At 42.7% G+C, this 25392-nt stretch overlaps 2 protein-coding genes and 1 pseudogene across 5 annotated transcripts in view; all 3 read right to left on the bottom strand.

The window, feature by feature from the left end:
* The window catches only part of mfhas1 (multifunctional ROCO family signaling regulator 1), a 28664-nt gene extending 20665 nt beyond the window's left edge, over positions 1-7999 (bottom strand). For both annotated transcript variants that reach the window (XM_086299925.1, XM_086299924.1), the window contains exon 1: positions 4639-7999. In XM_086299925.1, coding sequence (XP_086156051.1) covers positions 4639-7591 — 2953 coding nt within the window. In that variant the 5' untranslated portion in view covers positions 7592-7999. The remainder of the gene's footprint in view (positions 1-4638) is intronic.
* A 2231-nt stretch (positions 8000-10230) lies between these two features.
* Positions 10231-14687, bottom strand: LOC147325399 (E3 ubiquitin-protein ligase TRIM21-like; annotated as a pseudogene). The gene is made up of 2 exons (XR_015130320.1): positions 14557-14687; positions 10231-14006 (listed from the first exon to the last, which is right to left on the bottom strand). The product of XR_015130320.1 is annotated as an E3 ubiquitin-protein ligase TRIM21-like (transcript).
* A 300-nt stretch (positions 14688-14987) lies between these two features.
* Positions 14988-25392, bottom strand: part of LOC147325400 (scavenger receptor cysteine-rich type 1 protein M130-like) — a 57623-nt gene continuing 47218 nt past the window's right edge. The window contains exons 12-17 of one of the 2 annotated variants that reach the window (XM_086299939.1): positions 21339-21644; positions 20961-21251; positions 17741-18067; positions 15458-15546; positions 15214-15371; positions 14988-15118 (exon numbers count right to left, since the gene is read on the bottom strand). In XM_086299939.1, coding sequence (XP_086156065.1) covers positions 15228-15371; positions 15458-15546; positions 17741-18067; positions 20961-21251; positions 21339-21644 — 1157 coding nt within the window. In that variant the 3' untranslated portion in view covers positions 14988-15118; positions 15214-15227. Of the gene's footprint in view, positions 15119-15213; positions 15372-15457; positions 15547-17740; positions 18068-20960; positions 21252-21338; positions 21645-25392 lie in introns of those variants that run through there. The other variant, XM_086299940.1, reaches the window with a different exon arrangement.

The raw sequence follows: 25392 nt of genomic DNA on the forward strand, positions 1-25392 counted from the left end.
TTTCACACATGTTGAAGATTTTCTCTTTCATTAAGTGATGATAATCAAACCACAGAGTACAGTTTTAAACAACCAGGTTAGTCTGCATCCACAGACTCAGATACCTGCTAACTGTTCTCAGCAACATCCAATCAAAACCCTCAAATTTCACTCAGCACAACTGAAGCTTCATGGATGCTTTGTTAGTACAATTACCTCACTGCAGCCACGTTATTAATTAGATCAGGTCATTAAAAATGCTTCAAAAGTCTCCAACAGCACAAACACGCTCCACAGATCCAGTTCAGGTGAAGCCTCGAAGACAAGTAACAACTACAACCATCTACCTGTCAGCCACACCCATAATCATGCAAAGTTTAAGCCTTAAAACAGGTGAGTTATGAAAACATTCTCCTCCATACAGGTGTCATGAAGGAGGAAACATTTTGTGCTTTAACAAACAAGTATATCTTTAAATATGAATAAAAAGCAGAAGATTGATAATAGAGTGGATCCCCACAATCTCCTATTCTGGTTTTTGTTACCCACAGTAAGAAAACTGAGTCACTGCTGGAGTTTCTGCTGGACGTCAGAGGAACTGCAGTTTGGCTGCTTCTGGCAGCAGCCGAGCTTTGACCAGCTAACCGTGACGTCTGCACGTTCTGTTCAGAGTTTACTTGTGTTCATTTTTTTAAAGGATTCTAGATCTTTTTGTCTTCTTTTTTTTTTTTCCTGTGACATGAATCAAACCTTTACACCAAAATAATCATAAGAACTCTAAACTGTCCACATTCTGTTATCTAATCGTGAAGCGGGGCAGCACCTGCGTCCGCTCACTGAACCTGAAGCCTGTTTCCTCTGACAGCCGCTGCTGGACTTTCCCTGCAAAACAAACCCTTTTTTCTGAGTTTGATGTCTGGGAGGAAGTGACTCCACGGCTGCCCACTAACAAAGTTGTTCTCTTTAAAAAAAAAAAGAAAAAGAAGAAGATCTGCTTTCTTTTTCCACGAATGAAAGGAAAAAGAGAACTGCCTGACGTGTTCGAGCTCATGGAGCTCTCACGGAGGACTTTCTCTCTCTTATAAGCTATAAAACGACTCGTTGAACATCATGAATCATATTTGCATCAAATATTTCAGACCAGGCAGGGTCCACCTTGAAATTACAAATTCAAAATTCAAATTTTATTTGTCACGTACACAGTCATACACAGTACGATATGTAGTGAAATGCTTGGACAACTGCTCGTGACCTAAAGAAAAAAAAAGGAAAAGGCTATGAATAAGATAGGAAATAAATATGAAAAATTAAAAAGTGTAAATTTAACTAGGAAGGAATAAAATATAAATTAAGGTTAAAAATGAAATAACTGTACAACACAATTTAGAATGAAGGGTAAATTTAACTGGGAAAGAATAAGATAAAATATATAAATTAAAGTTGAAAATAAAATAACTGTACAACAAAATACACAATATAGAACTATATAAGAATGTATGAAGAAATATAAATAAATATATACACAATAACAGCAGCTGTATTAACTGGAAATGAAGAATATAGTGACCAGTGTTGTGCAATCCACATTTATTACACAATTATTGATCTTTTTTTTTGCTCATTTTAAAAAATGTGTTTCAGTTTTTACAGTCAGATATGATGGGCGGTTTTCATTCCCAGGGTTCATCATCCTCTGTTATCAAGCAGGGTGTGTTTACTTAACTTTAAATACAGTTCTTTGTTGACCCTGCAAGAAAACTTACTCAAACTGACTCGACATTTCTCATTGCAGAGGGTTAATGAACCAACATGCTGATTAAAACTGAGCAGCAGGTGAAGATCTGCAGGGTCCATGTGACACCTCAGGATGAGAATGTTTTGAATTTGATTGCACCGACTCCAAAATGGGGTTGACGCTCAGCCACTTTATGGTAAATGGTAAATGGCCTGTATTTATATAGCGCTTTACTAGTCCCTAAGGACCCCAAAGCGCTTTACATATCCAGTCATCCACCCATTCACACACACATTCGCACACTTTATTAGAGATATCTGTTCAACTGCTCATCAGTATCTAATCAGTCAATCACGTGGCAGCAGCTCGGTGCATTTAGTCATGTAGACGTGGCCGAGATGCCTGCTGAAGTTCAAACTGGGGATAGGACTGATGAAGAAAGCTGATCTACAGTAAGTCACCGAGTGTGGCATGGTGTCGGTCTGAGTGTTTCAGAAACTGCTGATGTGCTGCCATTTCCCACAAACATCTCTGAGTTTACAGAAAAAATATAATACTGCCGCTCTATGGAAAGCAAGCTGATAGAAGGTAACAGGAACTCAAATAAGCACCTGTTACATCCAAAGTATGCAGAACAGTATCTTTCAACCTAGCAGCAAATGAGCTGCAGCAATTGAAGAGCACACTGTGTCATTCCTGTCAGTAAGAACAGGAAAGTGAGGCTGCAGTTCACACACTAAACAAAACTGGACAACAGAAGGTGGAAAAACTAAATCATGACGTGTCACGTCAGAAGAACTTTAAACTGAAAGGTCAGAGAGAAAATGCAGACAGCTCTGTGCAGAACCCGGTGACAGTCGGGAGAAGAAACCCCAAAAACTCAGCGACACAAACTAAAGCATGAATGAAACAACGCAGATCAGCTTCATCAAGAACATCTACTTTAGATAATAAAAATGAATATCACAGCAGATTCACAGCACTAAAACTGAGAATATCAGACGACTTCTTTATCGGTACTGACCTCACGTGTTTGAGAAACACCCTTTGTGCTTCCACCCTTTTATTTTGTCCCCCAACTTGCTGATCCTGATCAGAGCCTGAAGATCTCCCAGAGCAGACAGAGACTTTTGTCTGCATCAGTCTGATTATCATTGATCGACGTTCACGCAAACGATTACTTTGATTATTGATTAGTCAGCTGGTTATTTGGCTTGTTTAAATGACAGTAAATATCAACTCCACCTCCTGGAGCTTCATGAGGACTAAAGAGAAACTTCTGGGTGTTTCCCCACAGGATAAGGACTGTGGCACATCTCCTCCTGTGGGAGTGTGTGTGTCAGAAAACCAATTTTCTTCCTTTAAAAAGTGCTCTGAGCTGAGTGAGCCTGCGCTGGGCTGCTGATGATCTAATGTGAATAAATCCAATAAAAGCAGCATGATGTAAGCGACACCTTACATCGCATCACGTGACTCTGCTGACCACTTTACGGGTGCAGCATTGAAAGCAGGTCACACTGCAGCTGCAAACACAAGCAGCAGGATTAACTATGTCCCCGAGGCTGGGAGAGGGGGAGGGAGGGGGGCATCCTGCACCTCTGTGCACCTCCTCCTCCTCTCTGTCTAACCTGATGTCAGAGGCTTTTGTTCGGCTCTCTGAGGCATCCTCTGCATGTTTCATGGAGCCTCGTTGAGATTCAGGGCGTGACTGAATCTGATTAACAGGAGCCGCAGAAGCACTAAAGCGAATCTGTGGAGGTAAATGTCACGCTCATGTTACAGTGAAGTCAAACAGGAAGCAGAAACACCGTGAAGTCCATTACACTCAAAGAAAACTCAAAACCCTTCGGTCTACAGCGTCGTTTGGAGAAACGTCTGCTTCCTCTTCAGTATAATGGAATAAACGGTCCAAAGTGCTAAAAAAGGCAATCAGTGAAGCACAAAGTCACCCAACCTTCCACTGGGTCATTAACCCATTGCTGCTGTTAGCCAGTTTTACTCCTATAAAAGTCGCCCCATAAGTCATAAAAAGGAATAAAAAGCAGGCACTGCTGCTGAGGTGAAATCAGAGATCAGACATCCATCATCTCAGACTCCAGACTCACAGAGCCACCCTGAAAACCTCTGAAGAAACAAGCTCAACTAGTTTCCTACATAAAGGAATTTTAAATGAAAAACATTTAAATCACCTCGATCTTCTTTAAACTATTACATTTAGAAAATGGAATAATAATAATAATGATAATACATTAAAGCACACTATACATATTAAAATACATTATGTTTTCACTTCATTTTAACTGACTTTAATGAGCTTTAATAGTTTTCATTTTTTATTACAAACAACATATGCTTTTGTGTTTTTGTATAAGATCAACGGTGAGATTTACTCTCACTCAGAAATATAGTGAATATAATTAATGATAAAACAAAATAATGGTTCGATAAAACAGAATGTGACAAAAATACAACTAAAGTAGCTCTTAAGTATGAAAGCTTAAGTTATTTTACTTCTATGAGCTGTTTTAGTTTATTCTACTCTACTGAGCTGTTTCAGTACAGAAATTTCCTAATTTTTGACATAAAGAAAGTTTTCCTCGGTCCTTGCCATCTGTCTGTTTTCTTTTGAGAAATAATAATAACACACACATTTGTGTGTGTGTGTGGGGGGGGGGGGGGTCTGGAGGGCCTATCCCTGCCCAGTGGCCCTGCAGGAGTTTTTGTCCGGCCCTGTGCATCCAGCATTCAGGTTTCCATTAGCAGTTAAAAGGGTCACACAGTGACTCAGAAGTACTTTTACTTTTACTCATATAACAGTGTTAATATAAACAGCTATAAGTGAGTCTGTGATTGATCTGCATGTATATGGGACAAAGCCCCATCCTGACTGTTGGAGAGTGAAACGGAGATTAATGAGGTCTTACCTGGGAAGGCGTGTGGGTTGGACGACCCTCTCTTGAGGCACTTGGAACAGAGAACATGTACAGAGTAGTGCAGACCGGGCCACTCCTGCAGCAGCATGTTCAGCTCCTCCACCAGTGGAGTGATGGCCTGCCAGGCAGTCCAGATGTTGGGCAGTGAGGCGTGGCTGGCGATGGAAAGAGTCTCCACCTGCAGCTTTCCTTTGGCAGGCCGGTGGCTGATCACCACGGGAACTTTACCCCGATAAGCGAAGATCTGGTGCTTGCTGTCTGAACGCTGCACCACGTGGCTGTTGATCTGCACGCTGAAGCGTGCGAACAATCCAGGAGGAAACAGGAAAGGGAAACTGTACTGGATGTGCAGCTGCTCCACAGAGAAGAAGTTACACAGAGGCAGAGAGCTCCCGCCGGCTGAAGCATCCACCTGGACCTCCTCGCTGCTGACGTAGCTGGGGAACTTGTACCACACAGTCGCGCCATTCAGAGGCTTGCTGCGGGGTTTGTTTATGCAATAGCAGATCCCCATTTTCTCCAGTAGCTCCATGATGAGATGGAGGTCCTGCTGGGTCTGGATGAGCGGTCTGAGGAGCAAGCGGATGACATTAGAGGGTAGGAGTCCATGCTGGAGGAAGCCCTCAACGTGGTGCTGCAGATGGGTGACCCTGAGGTTCTCTCCCTTCTCATCCTCTATGACCAGACTCACTCGCCCCTTGTCCCCCCTCTCCCCTTCAGAGAGGAGCCGGTCCAGCAGGGTGGACTCATCCCTCTGGAAGAACACATTGAGAATTGCGATGAATCGTGGAAGATTGTGAAAAACGTATTCCCTTAGCGTGAGGCTGTCCTCAAAGTAGAGCAGCTTCCCACTCTCGTGCAGGTAGGATAAAGCGCTCTGCAGCCGGTCCTCAGTGAGCCCTGCCTGCAGGCCCAGCCGGGCTGAGTCCCACCACGAGAGCCACAGGTCTTTGGGCTTAAAGTGCAGCTCCTCCAGCATCTGCCAGGACTTTGGCAGCACACGATGGAGGTTGGGGAAGATCTCCCTGTGTTCTGCAACGGACATGAGCTTCTCCCTCAGCCTTGGGATGTTCCTCTGAGCACCTGTGCAGCAAACTCTCAGGACAGGAGAGAGGATCTGCAGCCGGTGGTTCAGCATGTACTGCAGCTGGGCTTTTCGGCGCCTCAGGTTTTTGTCAGTGACACCGTAAAAGAGGATGTGAGGGCTGGAGGTGCGGACGTTGTAGCCCTGCTCCAGAGCCTGGTCCACCTGCAGTGCCAGCCCCCTTAAACTCTGGATGTCCCTCTTCTCCTGCAGGCCAATCTGCCTGTGGATGTCCAGAGTCTTCTCCTCCACCTCCACCTCCGCACACAGGTCTGTGTGCGTGCCCACCAAGCAGACTACAGCATGGGGCACTTTGGCGCAGAGCAGGTGAAGGAAATACCCAACATGGGTGTAAAAGTTCTTGGGCGAGTACGTTTTGAGGTTGATGACGAGAATGTAGAGAGCACCGGGGGAGAGAAAGAAGGGTTTGATCAGGTCGTAGTTTTGCTTCCCTGACAGGTCATACACAAGGAACGTGAGGTGGCGATCAGCGTCTGCCACCCAGTTGGTGACTTCAATTCCTTTGTTTCCCTGGTTACTGCTGGCGTCCTGCTGCGTGCTCACCAGGCTCTGCCTCAGCCGGGTTTTCCCTGCGTTTTGGGTCCCCATCAGGACCAGTTTGAGCCGCGGCTTCACGGCAAACTGAGAGTGTGCAAGCTCCTTCTGATACACTGCGATGTATGGGATTCCCTTCATGCACACCTCGTACGGTGGCTGGATCAGAGGGTTATCCTTCACTTTCCAAATGTTCACTTTGGAAAGCTTTCCAAAATTATCTGGAAGAATGGCTATTTGGTTACCCTGTAAAACGAGCTCCTCCAGATTCTCCAGCTCCACGATGGAGTCAGGCAGATATGTGATGCTGTTATTGTCCAGCCACAGGTTCACCAGCTTCCCCAGCTGGCCGATTTCCTCTGGAATATGAATCAGTCTATTCCTGCTCAGGTAAAGCTCCTCTAATCCCGTTATGCTCAAAATAACCTGGGGAAAGTTTTCAAAGTCATTTGAGGACAGATTGAGCATTTTGAGTCTTTGCAGGCTGCCGAAGGAGGGGGGCAGCTCTCTGAGGTGGTTCCCGTCCAACATCAGGCTCTCCAGGTGCTGCAGGTGACAGAAAGTGTGGGGTAAGAAGGACATGTGGAGGCTGCTGAGCCACAGGATTTTGATGGACTGCAGCTTCCGAACGTCCACCGGTAACACCTCAAACTTATTCCCAGAGCAGTCGAGCTCCTCCAGCTCACTGAGGGCCATGATCTCGGGGGGAAACTGGTTCAGCTTGTTGTGATCTGCATCCAGAGTTCGCAGGTGGGCGAGGCCGGAGAACGACCTGGGGAAATCGTGCAGGTCGTTAAAGCTCATGTCGAGCTCCTCCAAAGACTGCAGAGCTCCGATCTGAGCTGGCAGGTGCTGGATTTTGTTGTGGCTGATGCACAACTTCTTCAGCCCTCTCAGCTGCCCCACGCCCTCAGGAAGGCTCCTCAAACAGTTGTGGCTCATGTCGAGCTCCACCAGCCGCCCCAGCTCAAACACTACCCTAGGGACAGAGCTGAACTTGTTCCTGCGGAGGACCAAGACGCGCAGGTTGTTCAGGGAGGATCCCAGGCCGTCCGGCAGCTCCTGCAGGGAGTTGTTCCCCAGGTTGAGCGCCTCGATGTCGGCTATGTCCTCTGGCAGGATGATCTGGTTGTTTTTGGAGCAGAGAGTGAGCTGCCTCAGGTTGCTCCGCAGCTTCCTGGAGCGGAGGGCGGCATCCCTCCACAGCCTGGCCGTTTTCAGATTGTTCTCCTTGTCCTCCATGGCGCTGCAGCCGGACCCCTCCTCCTCCTCCTCCTTCTCCTTGTTTTCATTGAGAGTTTTCATGGATCCTGAGCGGGCAGCATGGTGGACGGAGTCCCTCAGAAATCAGCGCGCTCCTCACCCACAAACCCTCCTCCTGAGAGGGCAGACGATCCGCTTCGAGTCGGGAAATGATCGAGTTTGTCGAGAGGAGCGGGAGGCGTGTGCGCGGCCGCGGAGGCATCCTTTTCTCCTGCGCCACTCAGCACACAATAAAGGCAGACCTCAGCGCTCACAGCTCCGGCTTTAAACCGAAGCTCCGGAGCCTCGTTTCTCCTCCAGTCATCGCCGCCGCCCTCATCGCCTCCATTAGCCGTCCTCCGCCTCTTTCCGTCCTGGTGGATGTGCGCGTTTGTGAGCGCTCTCCGAGCCTCCGTGTCGCTTCCTGGGAGCGGGGAGTGGAAGTAAAGGAGCAGCCGCTCACTGCGTCAGATCTCTGAGCCCTCCTCCTCCCTTTCTCCTCCTCCCTCTCTCCTCCTCCCTTTCTCCTCCTCCCTGCACTGTGGGGAGCAGCAGGAGGAGGTGGAGGAGAAGGGAAAGTAATCGGAGGGTGAAAGCTTCCTAAACTGTGCAAAGAAATTCAGACCAAACACAAAAACAGTGAACAGTTCGACAGAAACATTTCTGCCGAGACAGAGAGAGACGATCAGCTGATGAACGCAGAATTTATAAATGTAGTCTGAATATTCATGTTTACACATGCAGAGGTTCAGAGTCCAAAGAGGATAAATGCGAGTAAAAAAATAAAAGAATAAAGGTGATAATATTAGTGATAAAGTCTGAACATGAGCCCGAAAAGACTGTAAATGTGAGTTCTCCGACGGCAGAAGAAGGACTCTGCCTCCACGTGCTGGTCATGATGTGGAAGTACACCAAACAGCACGTTTAATTCCCAGGCGTCTCCTACAGAGCTGTTCTAGCTTAGTGTTAGAGTGTGTTCACTCATTTCAGTATTCTGGTTGGAATTTCATTAGTTTCTCTCTTTTTTATTATTCACAGCATTTTAGATGTTTTTGATACTGCAATCATACTGTTAAACTGAGTAACCTTGATAACCTGCAGTCTTACACACACCACTCAGGAGCTTCTCTCCTCCTGTCATGCTTACATCTGCAACACATGTAAGACCACATCTGTCTACAACACTGAAATCCACACACACAGATCTTTATTTGTCCTCTGCCTGAAATCTTTCTACCTATAAAAGCACGTTGGGACTGAAGCTGTTTCCAGACTACTGCAAGCTGACAAAACAATAGGATATCTCATTGGCTTTGATGTTTCCACTGATGGCATAAAATCTAATATTGTGTTTAATTAAGTAGACCAAACTCCATTTTTATCAACTTGTTATTAGAGCTCAGTTTAAGTAAGTTACCGGTACTTTTCAAAAAGCTGATCAACTCAGTTTATTTGAGTTGATATAAATTAGAAAAACTAAGTAAACTGGAAATGTATTCAAACTGTTTTTGTGCATTCTCTCAGTTTAGCACCAGGTTTATGAACTTGCTAACTAGCCAGTTTTAGCCTAGCTTTTCATATCACCGGTGCTCAGTGTGCATGCTGCTGCATCTCAGCTCATGTTACTTAAAAATGAACCCTGCAGCTTTAAAAACCTTGTATAAAAATCGTATACATTTTTTGTTGATTGTTTGAAATAGAAAAGTGAGCAGCTATAAGAGCCCAGATGAAACTTATTCAGAAGATGCAGTCCTTAGGGGGCGGGGCTTGTTTTTAATCCATACAAACCTTTATAACATATGAACTGTATATTTTGACCCCTGTATTTATTTCAATGCTTTGTGATTGCTTTTCAACATCTGTGACATCGATTAATGTCACAGATCTCAAGTGGGTTTTTTGTAACAAAACGTGTTTAGACAGGTTTTGTTGTGAAAGTCCAAAGCCATAACCAGATTACCGGCTTGTTAAATAGTTAAAGTCTAGGTTGGCTTTATAGTTGAAAATAAAGTAATTCAGCTTGTCCTTCTAAAGAATTAAATTAAATCCCATGTTTGAATCATATGAAACATTTTGGGTAAGCACTGCCACATGTTTTATCAGGTCATTGTGCTTATTAGAAACTTTATATATTGGATGTTAGCTTTTAACAAGCATGTAATGATTACATTTAAATTAGGTGTTCTTTTTTAAACACGTATTTATTTAGGCCTAAACTGACAGTGGCGGTACCACACATTCAGACACAGTAATAGACGGTGTTTTTAGTCTAATTTGGTTGTATGAGGTCTACATTGACCTTCTGTCTTGTAAGTTATAATGACTGCACAACCATTAGGGATCAAAACAGCTTCTAAATAATTTTTTGGTCCCTGTACTTGTTTCTTACTGTCTTTGAGGCTCGGGACCAGCACTCCCCACGTTACATCAAACTCGTACAAGTCTAGAAATGGAGCTGTTGGACAGAAAGACATCAACTGAGTGGTAAACATAATTGGGCAAGTTGCTACAAATTGTTTTTTAATTTAGTAGAACTTGAAATGTTTATCTGTGGGTAAACATTTTGTATTTCACAGTCAGAAACATCAAGTTATTCTTAGTATTGTATACTTGCAATGAATAAGCTGTCCTAACGTAGTTCTTTTAAGTAAGCTTTACTTAGATTTTTTGCATTGTTTTTTGTTTTTTTTTTAGTTCTGTGAACTAATTTGATTTTACAGTGCAGTTGTTCACGGGTGACTGGTGCATCTGTCATCATCAGAGACCTTAAGGCCAATTAACTGACCTGTTTTTTTTCACATTTCCCCTCTGAATGGAATTAGTTCAACCTCTACCCCTTTTAAGGGAATAATTATTTATTCTCTGTTGAATCGTTAGTGTTCTCCTTCACAAAAAAATAAACAGTCTCTAATTGTTATGGTAGTTTTCATTTTAATGGAAAGCAACAGAATATCAACCAAAATTTAAAAAAAAAAAAGGAAAAATCACATTACATAAAATGTATAAACTGATTTGCATGTCAGGGAGTGAAAGAAGTGTTTCAATGCCCTGTAATTTTTATTGTGCCAAATCACAACAGTCTCCTCAATGTGCTTCCTTTTCCAAGATGCCGCAGCGAATGGATGCCCTGGCAGGCGTATTTTCCGTCTTGTTTTTTTGCATAATTTGTGTTTCTGGACACTTTTCTGGATATTCTTACACCAGAGAAGCGCTTCTTAACTACTGTCACATCTGCGGTGGATAAACTCCCACCACTTACTCTGATTCAGACACATGACCCTGTATTGTGGTCTATGCACCTGTTCCATTCTTGCACTGATCATCACCTGCACTCATGTATATATCAATCTGCTTAGCTCTTTTTATCTTTAAGTGTTTGTCTTATCGTATGTCTTGCACAAAGTACAGCAGCAATTTCCTAATGTTGTAAATCTGCTCAACATTTGGCAATAAAACTCTTTCTGATTCTGATTTATACTGTAAGATGAGGACTCTACAGTAATACAAAGAAACCCAAAGAATCAGATGATGCCTGTTAACAAACACTTGGTCACAGTGGAAAGGAAAAACTCAGTTTTAACAGGAAGAACCTTCAGCAGAACTAGTGCTCAGGGAGGGGCGGCCATCTGTCGCCAGATGTTAACTCTCACTTCACTTTAACATATAGAAGGAAGATGTTTGTTTGCACGATTATTTAGTGCAAACATGTATTCTGTCAGATATCTCAGACTTTTATCTGAGTTAGTGCTCAGCTAAGATTAAATAATTATTGGTGGTAATTTTTACATCCATGTAGATGAGAGTCCCCTTCTGCTTTTGGATCATCTCTCCTCATCTCATTTCCTTGATTTCTTTGCTCGTGTAACAGGTGCATTAGAAAGATTTTATCATTATTTTTCATGAATATTTATATGTTTATTTTGTGTATTTGTATTTTTGTGAACTTTTGTTTGTGTGACCTTTGACTTCCCATGTGTGTCACTTCCTACTCTCCTCAGTCAGCCGAGGCCTCGCTGGGCAGAGGTGAGTTTCTGTTTCTGCTCCAGTTTACAGAACAGTTGCATGCAGTAAAGGTGCTAAAAAAAGGTTCAAACCCAGTTGGTTATATTTTTATAATATTGTTGGATGTTTTTAGTCTAAACTGTTTTTCTGTTGAGTGCAGCACTTTATTGTAATATGCTAATTTGCTGAACTTACGCTAGGTTAAGAGAACATGCAGGTGGTTTCTCATGCGGCCTGCTACTTTTCCCTCTTATAAAGGTGTGCACGTAGAAAATTTAAATGGCAGCATTAAAAAAAGATCAAATAGAAGAAAGTCTATTAATGTTAATGTTTTTATTCATCAGAGCACAAATAAAAAACACAAGTTCACCTAAAGTATTTTCTTTCAAGTCTCCAAAAACTCAAAACCTGATAAAAATGAACACTGAGCAAAACTCAAACGTCTCATTTTGTGCCGATGAACTCTGCCGTGACCACTACAGGGCGCCATCTCCGTATAACTGAGTGGACGCTGCGACTGTGGTCATCTACGTTTAAGTGGTGTTACATGGAGAGAAGCAAGTGAAGCGCAACAGAAGCCAGTTAGAATCAGATTGACAGACTTTTAACTGACACATCAACGCTCGGCTTCATTACATCCATGAACCTCCTTTCGGGTCCTCTTTTCCTCCTGTCTGGCAGCTCGAGTCTCAATTATACCTTTAAAACCATGAGAATAAAATCAAAGTGTGAATGAGAGTTCCCGATAATCAGATTCTATAGAAAACATGGAGAATGTAGAGTATTTACTCTGAATATGTTCATTTGTTCCCTTCAATAAAAATCAATCAGTTCATCAAATAAAATCAGTCGTTGATCGACTCAGTTTGATTGACAGGACAGATGATCAGAGGTGCAGAGAATGGGTGGAGTTTGTGAATGAAGGAGCAGCCAGTAAAGGAGTGGATAAGACCTGCAGCACCTACATCATAAAAGGAGACCAGACCCTCCTCATAATCCACAAACACCCCTATCATCTCAGGACCAGACTGAAGACAGAGGGGGACTGGAGGACCAGCAAGAGCTCTGTATTCATTTCCATTTCTCAGCCACACAGTCCAGAAACCATCCTGAGGACACAGTGGGATTTTTCCCTTCCTGTTGATCGACTCTCTGGCCACTCCTAAAGTCCAGGCAGTATTTCCTTTAACCTGAACCTCAAAGTAAAATCTGCCTGAAGAGAAACTCTGCTTTCCTAAAACATTAACACAGTAAGAAAATCTCTCTGGGTTGTCAGGAAGTTTCTTCCTCACATCACCACAGTGCACTTGTTTTTCATCATCAGACAGGATGAGTTTAGAATTTGCTGTATCCGGATCCAGAGTCACGTCCACTGCATACTGCTGGACCCTCTTCAGCTCAGCCTCAAACAGCTTCTTCTTCATGAGTTTCCTGAGCGTCTCCTCCAGCTGAGCCACAGCTCTCACCACAGTCCCCTCGTATGATGGTGGACGGACGCTCACTCCTCTCCAGTCCTTGGTGGGTGGAGCAGCTTTCAGGGACAAGAAGCTGGAGTAGGTGGAGGTGGTCTTCAGAGCGTGAGAGCTGCTCCACCTCAGATCTTCTCTTCTTCAGCTCAGAGATTTCCTGTTCCAGATCTTTGATCAGACCTTCAGCGTGTTTCTCTTTTGTTTCCTGTTTGTCTTCGATCTCCTTTATGAGCTCCTTCAGGCCTCTATCGACAGACTTCTTTAGAGCAGTGAAGACCTGAACACCTTCTGCTTTCTGTCTGTCTGCATCACCTTTACTCATCTTCACTGACTCTTTGATCTGCTGAATCTTCAGTCGTCTCTTCTGGATCATCTGCTGAATTTCAGCCTCTGTCTTCTCCAGCTCTGCCTTCTTTCCTTCATATTCGTCCTTCAGAGGAACAAACTCGTGGTTCTTGTGGTCTGAAATAGAGCAGCGTGCACAGACACATGTCTGGTCAGTCTTACAGAACAGCTCCAGAGGTTTATCGTGCTTCTTACACATTCTGCCCTCCAGGTTCTCCACAGCATCAATCAGCTGATGTCTTTTCAGACCTTTCTTTGTCAGATGAGGCTCCAGGTGAGTCTGACAGTAGGACTCCTGACACACCAGGCAGGACTTCAGGGCCTTCAGTCTGGTTCCAGTGCAGATGTCAGGGAACTTCTCCTGGTTTGGCAGCTTGTTGCTCTGAGCTGCTGTAGCTGGCCTTCTGCTGAACTTCACATTTGAACTGAGCGACCACCTCAGAGATGAAGGTGTTGACCCTCAGATGAGGTCTAGTGTTGAAAGTTTCATTACACATGGGACACTGACACCTCTTATTTATGTCCCAGTACTCAGTGATGCAGTTTTTGCAGAAGTTGTGTCCACATGGTATACTGACTGGATCAGTGAACACATCCAGACAGACGGAGCACAGAAACTGATCTTCAGATCGCAGACTGCTGGCAGCAGACATGTCTGCACTCTGACGGAGAAAAAAAAAGAAACACTTTTTTTTAAATTCACAAAAAAAAGAAAAGAAAAAAGTGTCAGGTTTGTACTCTTTACATGTGTCTGTCAGCAGTTAGAGTTACTATCTATCTACTGTGATAGGATTTATATTCCTGTAAAAAGCAGAGTGATGAGCAATGACCAAAACTGCAGGTGAATATAAAAAGTGTGTAAATCTCCAAAATGACTCCATGTAGTCACCTGAGGTGACTGGCATATTATCAACCTCTGATGGTTCTTGAATAATGTGTAATGTACTTTCTGGTCCCAACAATTTAATAGCAAAATCTACAAAAGTTTAACTTATCCTTCTTAATTAAATATTTGTTTAGAGTGTTACAAACTATAAACTTTTCCTTCTCTGTGTTATATTCAGAGTATACATCCATTAGTTTATTTGATGCGTGACATACTTTTATAACATACCACTTTACAAAAAATAAATGTTTTTCCAATTAAAGCACATATTTATTTTGAAAATGACTCAGAACATTTTATTAAGGATAAAGGAAGCAGACAATAACCTTGTGTTCTTCTGTGATGTTAGTGTTGGATGAAGGGAGCAGTATCCTGTTGGCCAAGGATCAAATGCAAACACATGACACTACAGAATGAAGTGAATGTGAGCCTTTACTGGCTGATGCAAACAGGAAGAGTGGATAATAAAAGCCAGAAGAGTCAAGAAAGGAGTAATTAAAAAGAAAACACAGCATGAAACATCACAGCAACTATTTCTTCTAAATACTAAAAATGTCTTTCTTACATAAATGGAAGTAAAAGGATATTGAACGTAGTCTGTGAGCAGTTGGCAAACTTTTGCAGACAAGTCTGTGTTTTCTATGCAAACTGCAGCGAGCTCGTCAGCCTGCAGACACCAAAGCGAGGGAGCTTTTCAGTGCAGCACCAATTTCACCAGAAGACTGCCAGTGAAGGAATCCACATTCTTCCATAGTGACCAGTGGTTACCAAGAAGTCATAAGCTGATGTTGAGGCCTGTTTGACTGCAGTGTAAATGATCCACATTCCAGTGTTACACTGCATTTTTAAAATGTTGCCTCACCGCCTTCCCTGGTGGGTGATCTATCTCTACACATTTCAGAATAATTAATGAAGATATTTGTTAGTGAGGTGTGTTTACAGATTTAAGTCTTCAGCAGAAAACTGAGCTGATGGTCGCTCACATCAGCTGATTAATTCATGTGGCTGTAGGATGAGCTCTTTGGAGGTCCTGCTGAACTCCTTTATTTGCAGCCGTCCCTCCTTCACCTGCACAAACACCCTGATTAGAGTCAAGCAGCTCAGTGTTCTTCTGTCTGCTGGATTTCTGCCCCCTGCTGGCCTGGAGACAGATGACAACAGAGAGATCAGAGTGACAGCATCACAGGCAGAGGGCTTCATTCTCAGATACAAACACGTATTCAGTACCTGACAGTAGAAATAAAGGGCAGTGATCACCAGCAGCAGAGTCAGCGGTAGGATGAGCATTGTGATGAGAACTGTGAAATCTGTTGGAGCTGATAAAAACACATTCATCTTTGTATTAAAGTGAAAATAGTAGGATAAAAAGGGAGAAACAAGAACGTAATACTGTGGTAATTTCTAAGTTATTACCATTCAATTAATGCTGGTAGTTTCTTCTTGATGCATTCTCAATCATCCAGGAAAGTAAATCTCCAAAAAGTTGATTCTGTTCATCTGGACGTAGCGTTTTATGGGAGAAACGTTTCGTCACTCATCCAAGTGACTTCTTTAGTTACTTCAGTTCAGTTTGTACATGGAAGAAGTGGAAAAGAGGGCTTTGCTATCCTACCCTGGAACACCACCAAGCCATTGGTTCAGATATGTGGACGACACCTGGGTGTAAATCAAATCTCAGGACATACCACAATTCACTGATCACATTAACTCGGTGGACCGACAAATCAAATTCACCATAGAGGATATGAAAGTGGCAGGTTAGCCTTCTTAGACTGTGAGATTTCCATCAGTAATGAGGGACATCTAAAAGCTGACGTGTACCGTAAACCTACACATACGGATCAGTATCTAAGGTTTGACTCTCATCATCCACTGGAGCACAAACTGGGTGTCATCAGGACGCTACAACACAGAGCGAACACCATCCCCACTGACACAGCGACCAGGGAGGCAGAAGAACGGCACATCAAGAAGGCCCCTTAGTAAATGTGGTTATCCTAGCTGGACTTTTGTCAAAGCTGGAAAGGCACCTAAAGAAAGCTCCAGCCGATCCAGGAGAGAAGGACAACTGCTGCCCAAGTGAAAACCTGTAGTGATCCCATATGTGTCAGGAGTATCGGAACAGTTGAGACACATGTTTTCTAAACACCGGGTCTCTGTGGCTTTTAAACCCCAAAACACGCTGCACCAAAAACTGGTCCACCCCAAGGATCGGGTCCCCCAAACAGAGTAACATAGTGCACGCTGCTAAGTTCCAGGAGGATTGCCATGAACATCGGGGAAACCAAACAACCTCTGGCGAAGCGGATGGCACAACACAGAAGAGCCACCTCATCAGGCCAGGACTCTGCAGTCTATTCACACCTACAGGCCAGTGGACACTCTTTCAATTATGAGGATGTACACATCCTGGACAGGGAGGAACGCTGGTTTGAGCGCAGAGTCGAGGAGGCCATTCACGTGAAATGGGAAAGACCATCTCTGAATCAAGGAGGGGGCCCAAGGGTACATCTTTCGCCATCTTACAATGCTGTGATTGCAGCCATTCCCCAACTCTCTGTGAATGGTACTCATGGCCATTGATCAGTGGTCTTTGGTCAGTGGTTGTTGATCAATGGTCATGAGAATTTGCATAATTAAGATTAAGGAACTGACCTCCCAGCTCATTGTTCCTTCAGTGGGCTGGTTTCAGTCATTATGCAAATGTACTGTTTATAAGATTGGGGAAACCTGCAGTCAGCTGAGACTGAAGAAGTCACTTGACGAAACGTTTCTCCCACAAAACACTACGTCCAGATGAACAGAATCAACTTTTTGGAGAGGCTGGTAATTTCTGTGTAATAAGCAGAGCTTATTACAGAGCTGCAAAATGCTGAACTGCCTGTTTTTTTTTTATTAATAACATATATGTGATTATTATGTGTCACAGATTTAAGCCCCATAGGGCTTAAATCTGTGACTCTCCACCATTTAAACTTAGAACTCAATAAGCTTCTCAGACGAGATGTAAAACATCTTCAGGAAACTTAAAAAAGTCCAGACGCTTTTATTTCCAAGCTCCTTAGATTTTGCAGCTCTGGTTCCTCATTATTAAACAGAAGCTACCACTAGTAATTGAGTAGTAATAACTTGGTAATAACTTGAGTGGTAATAACTTTATTATGTGGTAATAAATTACCACATTACATTCTTGGATTTAATTATATTCTGCTGAAATAAAAACATTTAGTTGGAAAAATAATTAGCATATAACAAACCACAGTTTCTACGGGCTTAAAAAGAATTCAAACCGACAGATGTCACTGAAACATCGATTTTATCTGGCTAATGTGGATTCAGGTCATAAACAGTATCATCAAAAACTCTGACAGCAAACTCAGAAATTCCAGCTTCCGACTTCAACTGGAATGTAACATATCCTTCAGGAAGCCAGGTGACCTGGTTCTTTGGGTCATCAACTCATTCAGCTTTCAAAGCTGTAAACATCTGAGAGTCTCTGCTTCAGCTTACCTGACACAGTGACAGACAGCAGGCGGCTCTCAGAGGAGAAGTTATGAGCGATAGCATAGACGTGATAAACACAGCTGTAGTTTCCTTGGTGGGCGAGCTTTGCAGCAGGAAACAGGAAATAAGCAGAGTGATTGACAGCTGGTTGGGTGTAGTTGTATGCTGTGTTGGAGGAGGTGAAGGTCAGCTGGAAGAAGCCTCCTGGGTACTGTGGCTGGATGGAGCAGCTGATGGTGAAGTTAGAGCCCCTTGATACCCGAAGCTCCTGCTGCTGGGCTTTGGAAACCCCGTTCATGGAGGACACAGAGATGACTGGCTGAACCAGGAAGTCTGTAAACACAGAAAATCTTCTGAATCTGAGGTGAAAGAGAGAGGCTTGATTCATTCATGAGAGGTGGAATGGTGGAGCATTTTGGTGTTAGCAATATTTAAAAGGGTGAAATACCACAAGCTTGTTAATGCTACAATCCAAAATAAATCCAAATTTGTGTGTCCACTTCTTATTTTTAAAGTCATTAAAGATATATGCTGTGCAAACACTCCACCCTGGAAACAGAACAGCTCGAATAACTGATTGAAAGCTCCAAATGATCCTGACACTCACACCATGATGAGTGGATTTTGAACACGACTGTAGTTTCTGATGGTTGAATTGTACACCAGTGTAATTAATTTACACTGTTAGGCTGATATAAACAAGTTTTATGTTCTTGTACAGACAGAAGGAATTCACAGTAATGGTTTAGAGAATTGTCTTTGAACTGTTACAGGCTGGGTTTCCTTGTTTGTATTTCTGATAAAATACTACTTATTATTAATCTATTGCTCTCTTTCACAGCATGTCTTTTGTCCTGTCTTTCTTCTCTCACCCTAACCAGTGGCGACAGATGGCCGCCCCTCCCTGAGCCTGGCTCTGCTGGAGGTTTCTTCCTGTTAAAAGGGTAGTTTTTCCTTCCCACTGTAATCAAAGCGCTTGCTCATAGGGGGTCATATGATTGTTGGGTTTCTTTCTGTATGTGTTACTGTAGGGTCTACCTTCCAAAACGACGCACCTTGAAGTGGCTGCTGTTGTGATTTGTTGTTGTATAAATAAAACTTAAATTTAAAGGAATGGTAAAATGACAGCAACATGGTGGCACAGTAGTTAGCACTGTTGCCTCACAGCAAGAAGTCCCTGAGTTAAATTCTGCCATCGGACCTCGGTCTTTTTGTCTGTCTGTCTGCTCTGCCCATTTGTGCGTGGGTTCCCTTCAGGTACTCTGGCTACCTCTCACAGTCCAAAGACATGGAGTCAGTGGGGTTAGCTTGATTGGTAACTCTAAATTGCCCATAGGTGTGAGTGTGAATGGTTGCTTGTCTCTTTGTGTTAGCCCTGCAATAGACTGGCGACCTGTCCAGGGTGTACCCTGCCTATTGCAAAAAGACAGCTGAGATAGACTAAAGCCCCCTTGCAGCCCTGACAAGGATAAGAGAATGGAATGCATTTCTTTTAATAGCTAACTGAGATTTCTGCAGAGATCTTGCATCTGTTTCTAAAAACTGTTTTGATTGCCGGTCTCTCACCTCTGACATTTGGGGCAGCTTTGAACTCCAATTATTTCTGATGGAACTCTATTCTCCTGTGCTGGGTGCACTTGTTTATCACCATTCCAAGTTTAACAAGGATTTCATTTCAAGACCTTTCTGTCTTTTTATCTGGGATCTTACCAAGATTTGACAGCATTCTAATTCCTGGGCTTTTTTATATTCACGTTTGCTGCTACCAAAAATGTCTTGTGAAAGATTTCCCTTATCTTATTGACTCTTGTAATGTTGTTCAATCAGTCAGGGATCCCACCCATGACCATAGACATACTTTGGATTTAGTTTTATCCTGTGGTCTGCAGCTCCGCGATATTGACATTTGCAAGCTCAACTTTTCTGGTCAGATGCCTGTTATAATCCAAATTTCTGCACCATGTCCCCGAGTTAAACCTCTTTTACCTGCGTGCAAATTCTGCATCATCCCTCCTGCTACTGCTGGATGTTTTTCTGCTGTTTATCAGAATATTGGTGCACTTCCCTTGGACAATTACTCCCTTAAGCTCAGCGCTGATCATCTGCTCACTTTGTTCAGCATGTTCTTGATGCTGTTCCTCCTTTTAAATCTAAGTACATTAGACCTAAAACAAATCCCTGGTTAAGCAATATCACTCTCAGAAGGACCTCCAGAAAAGTGGAAGGAAAATGGCAAAAAGATCAAAACTACAAAAACGAAGTATTAAGTATCAGACATCATCTCTAATAATTGTTACAGGCCCTGTGTCCAGTGTGAAGGTTACTTCAGCCACCTGTGGAAGCTTTTTACAGTTTTTTGTTGATAAGGTTGCTACTACCAGGTCTAACTTTGCTTATAAATAAATGGATTGATTGATTGATTGATAATTAGCTAAGACAGCTGGGTCATTTTCTCTAATGGTTACATTTTTACTTGAAAAGAAATGTATTAAGTCATTTCTTGGTACGCATAAGGCATTCACATGAATTAAAACTCTGTCTGGGTCTTTGATTGAATACTAAGCTGGAGTTGAGGGTTGCTACCACACCCCCCGCCTGTGCTAAAGGATTCTGACAATGGTATAACTCCATCAAAGCTCTGTACTACTTACTTATTAAAAACAGAGGTTAGGACTTTTTAAACAGAAAGAGCTGATCCAGATGTGCTGTACTGGAGTGCCGGTTCTGCACATCAATAACAGAAAGATCTTTTCTTTATACTAGACTAGCATTTGATTGAGCTAACATATGAAAGCATGGCACTCTCGTGATGCACCCACACAAAAAAGATACAACTCAAGTGAGCATGTGCAATTGGTGCGAACCAGAACAGGTGTGATCAGTGTGGTCCAGTATCACATAGAGCTACAACAGGACCAAGGTATGTTTTAGTTCCTGCTGTCAGTTCAGGTTCTCCTCCCTCCTGTCCTGTTCCCTGTTCCCAAACAACCTGTTAACTAGTTTAATTATCCTACAGCCTTTGTGTCTGTACTTGTCTATGAACTTTGAAAGCTGTTAGGCTGAAGGAGTCCTTCAGGCTGGTTGGACATTGGTTTAGAGGATTTCTTAAGTTCTGCCATGTTGTGACTGCTGGAGACAGTCTGTTGCTAATCTTGCTGCTATCTTTCACAGCTTCATAAATCTCTGTCATATATGAAGTCATGGATGATATCATCAGTATGATTACCTGAACAGGTTAGTTTCAGGATTTGGTAAGAAGAATCTGTCGTTGCACAACCCCTCAAAGGAGATGTGGATAGAACACACTCAGGTGTAATCAACCATGCAGATGTGCGTGAGGAGCGTCGCTTTTCTATAGAAACAGCTGAGCCACAGTCCAGATGTTCACAGAAAACAGCTGCTTCTTTCAGGGTCCAGGAATCATGAGAGCCACACAATGGTCTCCATCCTGCCAGATGTTTTAACTCCAGTGTACCTGCACAGCGACTGGGTCCTCCTACCAGCCTGACATCATTATCTGAAGAGAAAGCAGAGAGGAGCAGAGAGTCATCAGTAAAAGAATAAAGTGAGTTTGACCAGATCAAAGCTGCAGCTCCTCTTCTACCTGAGCAGGTGAGTCCAACAGCTTTGCCAGGTGAGCAGCTGTTTCTAGCTGAGCCTGAGCTTCTACAGTCCAGGAGAGCAGACTCATGGCCTCCACACTGGAACTCTTTGCTCCACACTGAAGCCTCCACTTCTTCATAGAGCGCCCCCTGGAGGACCGAAGGAGGCCCACAGCCGAGCTGCCTACAGACCACCTCTGCATCCTGCTGGTCAAAGTCATCTTCACACACTGAGGACCAGCTCTGGTTAGACTTCACCTCCAGTCTGCCTGAACACAGACTGGAACCATTCAGCAGCCTGACAGAGTCTGGAGACATCAGAGAAGATCAAACAGAGAGATCAGAGACAGCAGACACACAAGAAAAAGATGGCAGCAAACAACTATTCACTGACTCAACCTCAGCACAACTCAACATGACTTCATCATTAATGATAATAATAATAATAATGGATTGCATTTATATAGCACTTTTCTAGACACTCAAAGCACTTTACAATTCCATTATTCATTCACTCTCACATTCACACACTGGTGAAGGCAAGCTACAGTTGTAGTCACAGGTGCCCTGGAGCAGACTGACAGAAGCGAGGCTGCCATATCGCGCCATCAGCCAAAACCAGTAGGCAGTAGGGTGAAGTGTCTTGCCCAAGGACACAACAACCAGTACAGACAGAGCTGGGGATCAAACCGACAACCTTCCGGTTACAAGAGAAGCTTCCCAACCCCCTGAACCACGGTCACCCCCATTAACAACAGAACACATCTTTATAACAGCACACACTGGAGACATGTTAGCATAACAGTTAGATTTCATAATAAAACAGCTGTAGTTGCAGGCCCAGCCTACTGGTTCCCTTTGTGGATGTGTAGTATTGTCCCTTTTTCTTGTGGAACCAGTAAAATTGGTGCAGCTGATGCAGGGACATAACATGGCCAGAGAGACAAATTTGTTGACATATTATATTTTATGTTTCTTTATTTTCCTTTTGGTGGTGATGTTGTATTGTCTGTGTAAATGCTCATTTGATGGTTTTATTCCCAATTCTCCTTCCTATCTTTGTCTTGCCTTGAATATTGTTCTATGAACCCAGTACCCAAAAAGAGACGGTCTGAATCTCTCATCTTCTGAGTAGGCAGTGCACAGCTAGAATAGAGCCAGGGGGTGATGGGACTCGTACTGTTCCAACTCCTTCTATCTTCCATTTTTATTCAATTCTATTTTTTTAAGTGCCAAAAAAAGTGCCACTCCCACCCACACTACCAACCAGGATCCACAAGGAGTAGTGGAGTCTGCCACGATGACAATATCTTGAACATCAAAACTTTTCTTGTTCTTTGACCACCACTGTCATTCCTGCAACAATGCTACAGTACACAGTTTTCTACCTTCTACCTCACACAAAAGGGTTTGTAATCATTTATCATCCACTCTTTGTGCTCCCACAGTATCCTAATTACTTATGAATGTGACGTAGAATGAAAGTAGAGACATGAGGAATCACTGGATGTTTCATATCATCAAGCTAATTAATTAAGCCTTTCCCCAACTCTGAAAAATTAATTCTCGATTACTAGACCAAGCTTATAGAGACGAATGCTTTCCTTTCCTCCCATTCTGTATTTCAAACCAGATATTTCATCACCAAACCTTTTTAATAGTTAATGATGGCACGCCTTGCATCTTGTGTATCAAAGGATAAACACCAGCCATCCAACGTCGCCTGAAAGCTTTTAATATATTTTTCAAAAGTATTTGTTGATATATTTAGGCCACTTCATGGCCCAACATATCCTGGACTTCATAGCGCGGCAGTGGGTGTGGATAATTTTGCGGAAAAAACGGCAGACAGCTGAAACGGAGCGGCCGAAGAGTAAACTTTCAAAATTAAGTACTGAATATTGTGTCACTTATTTATGTGCGAATGTTAAATAACGAAGAACATTAAAACATTACTGTTGGCCACATGTCGGCAAAGTTATGTGACATTAGTGATGTTTGTACTTTCTGTGTTAACTTGGTTTTAAAGCCTTTAAAATATGGCCTTAATCTTACAGAGAATCTGATGATTTCATGGATAATTAAAGTCAGTCATATATCCACAAACACAACAGGCTGAAAGTCAGTGATGCTGCTCGGTTTGCAGTCCTGAATATCACGGCACAAGCAGGATTCACTGCACTGTTAATGTTAGCTATGTTATATTGCTGCCTCTGTTCGGTGGTGTCGAGCCAAACGGACTTTAACGTGTGTTTAAACGAGCTGACGGTTCACTCGTTAAGCTGAAAGAAAGATGCTTTAATCACAGGAGTCACACATGTGTCCACTGTACCATCTGGGAACTCTTCTTGTTTAGCACTCGTAATAACACAAACACTAAATCCTCCTGTTTGTAGCAGTGTGTACACCTGAGACTGTCACCTGTCTGTCTGTCCTGCACTCACTCTCTTTTTCTTTCTCTCTGATTGTGTAATAAAAGTATGAACATGTGTTTATAAGTCACACTTGTGTTTGAATCCTGCAGCTTATCACACATTTGATTTCCATGTGTGACAACTGCAAGTGTCCAGAGTGAGGACAGACTGAGGGACCCACTGCTGCACATCTGTGAGGCTTTGCACCCCTGATGATCCACCAGGACAAACTCAGCAGTGTGTGAGGAAGAGGAGGAGGAAGAGCCAGCAGCAGCTGATAGATGGAGAGAATAGACAGACTGTTCCCTGTTTGTGAAGGACTGCTGGAAAAGTTTAAAATAACTAATTGTCTGTCCTGAATCAGTCTTATTAGGTAATATTCAAATAATTGTATCATTCTAGTGTTTTCAGTGTGGGAGAAAGTACTCAGGGCCTTCAAGTTACACACTATGAAAGGCAGCAACAAGTTTAATGTTCAGAAACCTAAAGTATGTATCAGCAGCAGAATGGAGCTAAAAATAAATGTTTGTTTCAGTTCTATGAAGCTTTGAGTATTTTTGATTAGTAGCACTGCTGTGTTTGTTGTATCATATTGCTGTAATTGTTTATATACTTTATATATTCTGAGGTAAGTTGATCTATAGTGTTACATAATATTCTATAAGGATGTTATGTGTTTGTATACTTTCTGCCCAGTTTGACCCATTTAGCAGAAGTCAGCCTGTTTAAGGCTCTGATATCTATTCTGTATGACTTAAAGCAGTTATGACAGGGTCTGATTTTCTCACCCAATAAAGGAATATTAAAAGAAAAATATTTGTCTCTGATATATAATACATCTATATATACACTGTAACAGACACTTCTCTTTGAGTGAAGATTTAAGGTGATAGGAAATATAAATAAATGCAACTTGAATCTTTACTGAAGCTCAGTATTTGACACAGAGTTCAAGCTCACTGTTGTAATAACTAATAATAATTTATATAATAACTTTTTTTTTCCTTTTTTTTGCCTGTCCCGTTTGGCTCCTTTGCCATCAGAATTATTGTCTAAAGGTGGAGAAAGATGCCCAACGGATTTACTTTACCAAATTGACCATCCCAGCCTTGCCATAATGGTCCATTTGATTCACCTTTTATTGTTTATTTTATTTTCACTTGCTGAATACGGGACAGACTTGACTGGGGGAAAGAAAGAGGGAATTTATATATTTATATAATAACTTTAAAATTGGCCATATTATATTTACATTACCAAAGTGAGATGATGTCATGATCCTGGGTCTGTTGACCCAGCGTTTTGAGTATTAGTTTATGTAAGCCCTTCAGGTTTCCTAAGTTCATTTGTTATCATGCCTAGGTGTTTCTAGTTCTTATTATTTCCCCCTCGTGTTTCCAACTATGTTAAGTCTCCCCTGCTCTTCATGTGTTTCATGTCTGTGTCTTACGTTGTCAAGTTCGGGTTGTCATGTCTACGTCTCATTATGTTTCCTGTTTTATTGTGAAGAGGTCTGGTGTTTCTGTGTTCATCGTGTTCAGTTTTACTCTCCCACCGTGACGTCGTTATGTTCATGTGTCAGCTGTTTCTCCATGTGTTGCCACTTTCCTCATTATCCTCCTGTGTCTATTTAGTGTGTGTG

Source organism: Aulonocara sp. 'chitande type north' Nkhata Bay, linkage group LG7 (assembly GCF_057382095.1).
Source record: "Aulonocara sp. 'chitande type north' Nkhata Bay isolate Kocher_YH1m ecotype deep benthic linkage group LG7, A_spYH_male_GT1.1, whole genome shotgun sequence".
In the NCBI taxonomy this organism is placed as follows: Eukaryota; Metazoa; Chordata; class Actinopteri; order Cichliformes; family Cichlidae; genus Aulonocara; species Aulonocara sp. 'chitande type north' Nkhata Bay.